At 35.9% G+C, this 10,389-nt stretch overlaps 1 protein-coding gene across 1 annotated transcript; it reads right to left on the bottom strand.

The window, feature by feature from the left end:
• Positions 1-547: 547 nt before the first annotated feature.
• Positions 548-5,653, bottom strand: LOC113675102 (E3 ubiquitin-protein ligase TRIM71). The gene has a single exon (XM_027191640.2). The coding sequence runs from the start codon at positions 2,892-2,894 to the stop codon at positions 612-614; it is 2,283 nt and encodes a 760-aa protein (XP_027047441.2). The 5' UTR covers positions 2,895-5,653; the 3' UTR covers positions 548-611.
• Positions 5,654-10,389: the final 4,736 nt, after the last annotated feature.

Genomic DNA, 10,389 nt, shown 5'->3' with positions numbered 1-10,389 from the left:
AATTCTCTTTGCCAGCACATTCGGAAATATATAGAGAATAGTATGGAGAATATACAAAACAAAATATGTAAGATAACTTCTTTTCCCATAACACCACGACTGTATTAAACTTTTAAATGAAAGGACAAGAAGTAACTTGAAGAATACTTTACTTTACTTTAATACTTTATTGAAATTTGTTACACGTACAGAATAGAATTGGCAACTGGAGAAGAAAACAGGATGATGTCCCAATTGATATTCAACCCTAATAAATATTAACAAAATAGTAGTAATAATTATAATCGTGAAAGTAGTAATAAAACTAGCAATAATTATCATATAATATGATTTTACAACCAAATCAATTTAAGAATAGGTTCATTTACTTACACCCTCACGACTTGGAAGATTATAAGAAATGTTTTTTTCATCCTAAAATCTAAAAGCCTCCTTTTAAAAGTATGAAATGAGTCCATGCTTTTAATGTCCCTTGGTAATTTGTTTCAAAGATTGATAGACCTGTAATAAAACGAATGTTTTAAGTAATATTTTTAGCCTGCGAGGAATAACGAAACAAAGATCACATTGAAAGAATTGCATCACTATAACTGTTGAGCAATGTTCACTTTCTACTGCAAAACATGGACTACATGCTTTTTATAATCGCAAACTAACAACTTATTACCCTCAAAAGCAGTGACAGATGAGGAAGATTTAATTTCTTCAATTTTAAATGAGTGAACAAATTTTCCATTTAAAGAAAACACTTGACATCTTCCATTATCACCATTATCACACACGATCAGGTTGTTAAACGAGTCAATAGTGAATTTTTTAAAGAAAAGAAAGCCTTGACCTGCCCAAGGTTCCTCCTTGCCAATATCATACAGATAAAGTCCTTCGTTGTTGAACACTTTAACATAGTTATGTGAGTCATATGATACAAAAAACTTGTCTTCATGATAAACAGCAGAAACCGAGTAAACAAAACCGTGTAGTTCTTTGAAGGACTGTACTAATCCTGTACCGTCAGGGGAGAGGACTTTGACTGACTTGTCACCCCAATCACACACGATCATATGACCATCATCTCTGACAGATACGGAACAAGGATCAATCAAATGCTGACTAATGACTTTAATGAAGTCGCCATGTTCAGTAAACAATAACATCTTACACGGTTCCAAAATATTTCCATGAATGACAATGACTTCATCAGATGTTGTAAATTCCACCGAACGAGGAAACGTGATTCTCTCAGCATCAAGCCCCTTGTCTCCTATTGTTCTCAGATATTTCCACTCACGATCAAACAAATGAACTCTGTTATTATCAGGATCTGCTATGGCAATCTTTCCATTTCTTTTATTCACTGCAATGCTACCTGGTCTTTCAAACTGTCCCGGTCCATTCCCATGTGATCCAATTGAATGAATAACTTTGTATTGATGACCAGTCACCTGAAGTCTCCAGGGACTACCAGTCAGCGGTTGGCCATTAACCTTAACGCAAATGTCACGTAAGCCAACACTCTTTGGCTTGTAACGCGCTACGTAGGTTCCATTCTTACAGTCATCAATTTTGGTTTCCTCCTCTTCTCCTTTTTGAGAGCGGACTATTACAGTCAGTTGGTCTTGTTCATCATAACATTGACTTCCCTTTGAATCTCGAGTTGTCGCTGTAAAGCTTGTTTCAGTGCCTGCTTCAGCCTCGATTAAACCTCTTCCTTCTGCCGATGACTGTGAAGGATCCGTGTAAGTCTCGAATACTTGACCCGGAACCAAGCCTCTGACAGTATTCATAGCTTCCACATTTACACAATAGACTACATGTTGAGGTGTACATACTTCAATATCCTGTGTGGTTAAAAGTTCCTCGCATCGACCAAGCACAGCATGTCCTGCTTGCAGAATTTCAGGACCGATGCTTCGTTGTACGATACCTTCGCCACATTCGACAGAACTCTTTAGCTGAGCCGCAAGTAACTGATCACTTCCTATTTTTGCTGCGTATATTCTTTGTTGCGTGACTCTGATTTCTGCCAGCTTAGTTTTTACAGCCGTTTCATGTTCCTTCGCAATTCGAATAATTTCTTGCACAGTTTTCGTAACCTTCTTTTCAGCGGCGCAGATTTCTTCTTCGCTTTGTTTCATCAGTTCAGTTTTCTCCGATATCTTTGACTCCACAGTAACAAGTTTTTCCTTAACTCTGGCAAAGACTTGCGTCATTTGCATCTTTTGTTCTTCGGCAGCCTCCTGTAAGTCTACTAAAGTATGTCGATTATGACTTACTATACTGCACTTGTGGCAAATACAAACGCTACAGTCTCGACAATAATAATCAAGCGGTTCATTCTCGTGATATTTCTTTGTACACATGGCGGGTCTGTGCATCAAGTCCTCCAGATCTTGCGCTTGCAAGTTTTCGATCAAAACATTGCGATGACCTCTCGTGGCCCTCAGGCGCTGATGAGCATCAAAACAATCCTTGCAAAGAAAGTTCTGGCAAACAAAGCAGTAGCAAGTTGCCGTGTTGTTTTCTTCACAACTACTGCATCTCTGAGCCTCTTGGTTGCCATCTCTCAGAGCAAGGAGATCCACCAATCGGTTGAGATGAAAAGATGTGGGAAGGCTGCCAAACGTGTCTCCTTCGGGGATCTGAAAGCAAGCTTGACAAACTGGACATTTGATCGTCGTTTCTAACTTTCTCTTTGCATATCCTGCGTGCTTGTCGATACACTGCAGACAGAATGAGTGTAGACATGGCAGTGTCTTGGGATCTTTGACTGTTTCTAGACACAGCGGACACTCGGCTTCCTTCTTGAGATTTGTAAACAGCTGTTGAACATCCATATCTAGCTGAATAAGTTGAGAGCTAGGTGCAGTTGGCAAGTCACATCGCTTATCATGCATAAAACGAGACTTAGCGGAGGGACCAGTCACCTAATAAGCCCTCGCCCTCTCCACCCTATTCAGATTTCCAAGTGTAACCTTTGAAGAGTTTCAATGTGTTATTACTCGGGTTTCGGCTTCGTTTTTCGTTTCGTTCAGCTGTAAATCGCAGTTAAATTTTTAATACGCATGCGCGAAGTTTTGTGCATGATAAGGATTAATGGCATGGCATGGTGTAATGGCGAAAGAAGAGGAGCATTTGGGGTGAAAAATCAACACAGATACTGTGTATAATACGCTGAAAATGCATGCAAAATATGCACACAGCGTTCGCGGTTGACCCTCACTAAAAGATTTCGAGCGTTTTCGGAACGGGTCGGTCCGCGAACCTTGTGAGAGAAATTTTTATGAGTGAACTTTCATCGAGAAACATGCAATATTAACTGAGCTATCTAATGTCAATCGAGAGAAGCAAACCTCATCGTGTATGTAGACGTGATCGTAAACCAAGCAGAATACCAATACGAAGTCTGAAAAGTAGGAACCAGAGCAGAAAGGTTAGAGAATTTTTATATGCACGTATTCTTTCATGTATACCCATGTTATCTACATTGTACTGTTATGTAAATGCGAAAAAACTGTTAAATAAAACGATGTGTTAGTTTAACTGTCGTGAAAGAATTCGTCAAAGTATAAGAAAGATATAATATCGTACCAGTAGATATTTAAAATTGTTTTCTTATAACAAACTGATATGTTCTTGGGACAGAATGTAGGACAACAGTGTGTGGCAATGAGTTTGTGCTCTTTGCTTTTATTACAATATCATATAAGGGATCAGCTGACTGCGAATGATCTTGCACAAATAATAAATATAGGAAATCTATTTTATTCAAGTTTCTCACAATTAACCAGACAGGCATTTTTAATGCAGTCAGAATTACCAACAGCATTACATGTGTTCGACACTAATTATCAACTAGAATACAGTGAAAGCTACTCTGTTACTGTTCACCAAGAAACTACAATAGAGAGAGATCAGTACTGTACCTCTTTATGAAGAGCCTTTGAGTCGCATATGTCTAAAAACTACACCAATTACATAATAACCCTGAAGTGTATTGCTGTTACAACCTATTGTAATAGTAAAATGGGGTTCAAATATTTGATTCTTGTGCTAGAGAGTTGTGTGGTAGAGAGCAGCCTCAAGGTACAAGTCTTCTTCTTAAAGAACTGTCCCTTGATAGTTTTGTGCATTATTTTTCATAGTATACTTAATGGTATCTTTAAAGTGAGAGGAGTACAAGTTGAGAATATTCAAAATAGAATGGTTTCTCAACACAGTGTGAATGAACCACAAACTTCAATCTAAGTTGTGCTGTAGCTCTATCCTCTCTTTACTACTCTACTCTGAAACCATGTAATTACAACTCATCCTTACCCACCATTGGTGACAGTGGCAAAAAAATGTGTTATAAATCAAGTTTAGAACACAGCTAATTTTTCCAAGAACTGTAGATGTTTGTGGAACTGTAGTAAATTTAGATAATTTGTTTTAAACTGGAGGACTATTAACTGATTCACTTCAAAGTAAGTCAATTCTTGAGAATGTTATAGTGAATAATATTGAATGTACAGAGTTTTTGATATCGTTTTTCTCTTATTGCATCAGTTGTACCTTTAACCCACAAAAAATAAATGATTAGAATATATGCATTCCCTCATGCTTTATAATGAAAGAGACATGTCCCCTATTCAATACACTAAAAACTTAAATGGAATGGCTTCACTTGTTGATGCCACTAGAAAAATACAAGAGGAATATGATTCTCAAGGGCATATCAGAATACAATTTGATATATGTTCATGTAAAGTGGTTGACAGAAATGAAAGGGAAAAAATTAATGAATAACTATAGACAAAAACAATACCATAAAGCAGTGCAGCCACCAAAGAAAAAAAATTGTGGAGAAAAAACAAGTTTGAGATATGAAAAATAGACAGGAATTGCAGAAAAAACTGTCTCAAAATAACAAGACCTACTAAAGAAAATGGCACAGCAATATAAACTATGGATTCTGATAGAATCAAGAGTTGTTAAACAAAAAAGCACAAGAATGCAAAACAATGGATGCTGCTACAAAACAAGAAGTACTTGAGAGACACAACAAAAATATTGTATTTGTAAGAATGAAACTGTAGATTTGTGTATTGAAGAGTTTAACTGAAAAATAAAGGAAGGCCCATATTGTATTTGTTGTATATGTAACAGAACACTCTATAAGAAATCTGTCTTAAAACTCAATAGAACTAGTTACCCTTCTCAGGACATTTTTAATATACTATTGTCATTTGATGGAAAAGAGTGTATCTGTAAGACTTGTCACTCTAAAGTCAATCAAGGCAGTCTTCCATGTCAAGGAACAGTACACAACTTGTTTGTAGATTACATCCTAACAAACTAGAACATACCAAAATATAACTGTAATGCCAAAAGGATAACATAGTAAAATTAAAAGTGCTGTATGTAATGTACCAGTAAATTGTAATCAAACATGTAACATCTTGCCTCGTCCTTCAGAAAGGTCTGGTATAATTGTCATTAAGTTAAAAAGAAAACCATTTAAGAGGACATTATTATTTTGAAGCTGTTAGACTAGAGTTCATAATGTCAGCATTCAACTGGTTAAAAGTCAGTAATCCTTTATACAAAGATATACAAATTGATTGTTCAAACATTAGTGAAGAACTGACAGATATGATTCAGGCTGATAATGAATGATACAAACCTACTCACAAATACTGTTAATAATCATTTAGACAGTACATTTAAGAATGCAGTTAATGTAGGTCAACCTTGTGATGCCTATTTTCCTTGAGAATTCAGAATTGAAGAGCTCTGTAGATGCTCCTCATAACAGAACAAAACTTCTAAATGAAGAAGTAGAAGACCCTTTTAATGAACACTAGTCACCTGCTAGTGAGACATGCTTGCAGTCAGTTATTCCAGATTATCCCATTTTAACTGAGGCACATCAATCTGATAACTCCAATGGTAGAGAAATCTACATTGTAGCACCTGGTGAAAACAAACACCTAGTGTCTCAGTAATGACTGAGAAACTATGTGAGGAGCTTGCATTTCCAGCACTATTTCCAGAAGAAAGATTAGGTTATACTGCAGAAAACAAATCAAATTGTCACCAGTTAAGTACTTTACTGGTGACAATTTGATTTCTTAATGCCAGACTGCAACATCACAGTGGACAATTTGCAACAAATCCAGAATATCTTTTCTTTACTCAGTTCATTATTGAAGAGAAAAAGTGTCTGACAGCAGCAACATTGCCCTTAAGAAAATTCATGATATTATCATGGTATCACCATATTATCATTGTAATTAGTAGATATATAGTCATATGGAAAAATATGAAAACTAGTTTTTTCTTTTTCCTCACTGCTCATATTCAGAATGAAAACGCTTAGATAATTTTCATATGCCAGTGAAAATTTGTAATTACTGTAATGGGTAGACTCTGAATTTTTTGTTCATCATCAACTGCTACAAACTTAATAGTCATTTTTCTTTCAAGGGCAAATAAAAATAGTGGTTTTGATTGGAGTTATTTCAATAAGCTTGGGTACTGTCGATGAATCACATAAAAGTAATTAGATGCTACATTCTGTGTCACCTTTTGTTTCTTTGCATGTTTTAGAGTGACTTCCATTTTCCCATGAAATAAATAAAGGAATATTTAGTTTGTATTAGTTGATAGTATAACAAAAGAAAACAAAACATTTACAGTACACCACTATTAATTAACCTATTCTTTCATGGAAAATGAAAATCACTCCAAACACTAACAGTTAATTCGTACTCACCAGATTTAATTAATGAAATCACCCTAACTAATAAACCATAAATACAAGCCTTGTAACTCCAAATGGAAACTAACAAATTGAAGGGTAATAGTAAAAAATATGCTTAAGTACATTTCACAGGTTCATGAGAACCACTCTAACAACCCCATAAAATTAATAGTTCATCTGCTAATAAGCTTTGGTGGCAACTTTTTGTTTTCTTTTGGTGATAAGAAAAATAAGCCATTGGTTTTCTTGGGTGGGTTAAGTGTGATCACCCTAGCACTTGGGGCTGTTTGTAATTAAAAGCTATCTCAGCCTGGAATCTTTTGTTAACCAAGAAGAAAAATTAAGAAGACAGCCTATTTGGCAAATGTCTCACCTTGCTACAACCACTTAACCTGCAAAACAAAATTAAGTCAAGTCAAAACTCATAGAAAAAAAGGAAAATAGTGTCTGCTTGTAGTAATAAGTATAGAAATAATAGCCAATAATAAATGGCACTACCTCCTCCCACCCCACCCCAGAAAAGGGTGTTCACACTACATAACAAATGCTGTTTTCAGCTTTCTGTATACACATGTGAGAAACCTGCAACTTTGGCATACCAAGACAGAAAACGGTTACAGGATAAACCAATAATTGCATGAAAAACTTAGGAAAAATGCGGGCGCAAAAAAAAAAAGTTTCTTTCCAACAGAGAGCTCGATTGAACGCAAATATGCCTCTTGTTTATTCTGTTTCGAGGGGCGGAGTAATAATTTTTTTGTTTTTGTTCTTTTTTCCTTTTTGAATAACGGTCAGATGGGGGAAATGTAACCTTTAGAATCATTTTTTTTCTCCTTAGCCGGTAGAATGTTTCGAGAAGGGTGACCCATTGATTTGTTTGTAATGTTGCGTACGGAGCCTCCTTACTTTTACTGGTTTTGCCTTCTTTCAGTGAACGTGTCACTTTCAGCTGCTAAAAGCTCTTGCATCAGTGAACTGAAAAGTTTCTAGAGAAACTGTGGTGCTGCATCGGTGGGAGAATGTAACAGGATAATTTAGTATTATCAGCTGAGTTGATAACGTACATTTGCCACCGTGAATAGTTTAAAAGCTAAAGAGCTAAAGTATTCATCCATTCTTGTGTTACACAAATGATTATTTGGCTCGTTAAAATGTAGTCAATTTTGTGGAAGTAGGTTCAAAAATTTATGAATGAAGGTTCAACGCCTATCTCTCCCAATAATTTGTTTCGTTGTTAGTATCGTCTAGATGATACAGAAATAGTAAATAATTCTTAATATGAATAAGTTTATCTTATCAAGGAATCGATTTTTTTAATAGCATTGTTTGATTTGATTTAAGCGCATGTTGCTCCTTCAGTTTAAAGTTCGCACGCTTTGCGGACCTTCTCTGTGCTGGGTCCAGTCCAACTCCAGGACGATCCGGCGGGAGAATTGTTTTAGGACTCATTATTTCACATCTTAACTCATGTTTTTGACGCTCCATCGACTTATATTATTTCACCGTTAAGTTCCACAAGAAAAGAATCCCTGATATAAATAAAAGTCTTACTGAAATACAGACGAACATACGCTAACAGCCAACTCCCTTAATAGGCCATTTTTCCCCTGTGTTTTAAGGGAGACACGTACAGCGCCCAAACGACTAACTCGCTGAACTCCAGATCAATTAAGTCTGAATTAATGCATTTCTGAACATATCTCACTTCTTGGTTACGAATTCCTAATTCAAAGCTTTTGCGATAATTTTTTACAATAACGTGACCTCAGAGATTTATGCATAGCCATTTTTTGGTTCGGATAACGGCAGACGTTGAGTCGAGGAATAACAAGGCTTAAAAGGAACAGAGTCCCACCTCCGAATTTGGGTCCCAGATTTGGTGGGAGTGGTAGGTAACCTGTAAAGTGTCTTAAAAGTTGAAAAAACTGAGACTGTTTCGACCCTTATTCTGGTGATTGTGTTGTGTTATTGTGCAAGAAGCTTTTGTAATAAAGTGCCGCTCCTCAACACAGAATATGCATCAAGGAACTGTCGTTGAAACTTGACGAATACTAAATAAGGGAGAAAGGGAATAAATATTTTCATCCCATAAATGGAGGAGTGACACTATTCCTTGTTACGTAATGCTAAGCTCTAATGGCTAAGTGAGTTGGTCTTGGAAAACTTTTCTTGGGGGTAGGAATAGTATGGCAAAATGGGAAGGGTTGGTTTCGGTAGCTGCTATATAAAGAACACGCTGGTTTTCGTCGATCTTCTAATCTGTAAAGATAGAGAACCAAAAAGATGATAAGACTTCAAGTTCTGTTTCTATAATTTCTGGGATCTTACACCAAAGATGATACACAAAACTTTGATCTCTTGAAAAAAGGAGTGTCTCTGTATATGAAATATTATTCTGTATAGAAATCTATTGACATTTGCGATCCTGTCAGCGCGTCGTTGGCTAAATGACAAAAGTTGTTCCTTTTAGGTAAACACGTTGATTGACATTTGATTGATAATTAATTTGTAATTAACAGTTTAAAGCGTAGTTTGACACACGTACGGTTTAAAAGTAAGTTTTTTTTCGTTTTTAACTGTTTGACTGTTTCTGACTCGCTTGTTAATCATTTTCCTGGAAAACAATTTAGGTGGATAACTCCAAAGAAGTAGATCATGATGTTGACCAATTGAACTTTAAGTATTTTCTTTTTAGTTCTGTTCTACGAAATTTTTATGAAATGTTTCGTCATTAGATTTCTAACATATATCATGTACTAATTCCTTTTCATTAGATCGAATAAAGACGCTATGCGATTTATAGTCCAGCCAATTGTTTATAGCGAACTATTTTCCACGAAGCAGTCAGCACGAAGGATGCTTGGAATTCTGAAACGCTATTTGCCACATACTGACGAGCTCAGATGGTAGATTGTCCGAACTTTCTTTTAGTATGGAATTCGGAATTACTTAGTACATGAAAGGATTCAAAGTTCCCTAATGAATTGCCTAACACAAAACAATGCGAGCATCAGATAACACCTTGTATTAATTGTAAGAAAGTCAGTGCCATGTCAATTTAATGTCTACCTCAGGAAGTTCTTCTTTGTCACAGTGAGTGACAAGTCGCATTAGAAAGATAACTATGGCTTCTGATCTGTATCCTGCAAAAATATAGAAAAAACCATAGTCGGACCACATCAGCAACAGTCATCTTAATACAGCGACAGTCACATTACATTAGCACTATGTGTGAGTAACACGTAACTTCGTGCTTAGGACGAATTACTTACAATCGCATTTTTAGCTTGTGCTATCATAATTTCATAAATGGTCATGTTAATTACTGAAACCTGTTTTGCAAGTTTATCAAGATGAAAAACTCCTCACGATCGTTAATTTTCTTGACTACCTCATATTACAAAAATGCATCGGAAAAATATGACGGTTTTATTGTAACTAAACAGCAGATATTTCTTATCGTTTGAAGGAAATTTTGATGTTTTCAACAGGGCATTAGCAGATATGTCACTTTATTAACATTATTATTGTAATTATTAGTAACACAATATTATAACTGTTATTATTACTACCAATATTCTCATCATTTTCTGGGCTGCAGATCAATACGTCACCTTATTTACTCTGTCCGAGGCATCTTCGTTGAC

The sequence above is a fragment of the Pocillopora damicornis genome, chromosome 13 (genome assembly GCF_964200805.1).
Source record: "Pocillopora damicornis chromosome 13, jaPocDami1.2, whole genome shotgun sequence".
In the NCBI taxonomy this organism is placed as follows: domain Eukaryota; kingdom Metazoa; phylum Cnidaria; class Anthozoa; order Scleractinia; family Pocilloporidae; genus Pocillopora; species Pocillopora damicornis.
The sequence above is the reverse complement of the archived record's forward strand: the minus strand, read 5'-3'. Positions and strand labels throughout refer to the sequence as shown.

Bases quoted from the DNA above. Each gene is read 5' to 3' on its own strand.
- LOC113675102 (XM_027191640.2), bottom strand. From the start codon at position 2,894: ATGCATGATAAGCGATGTGACTTGCCAACTGCACCTAGCTCTCAACTT.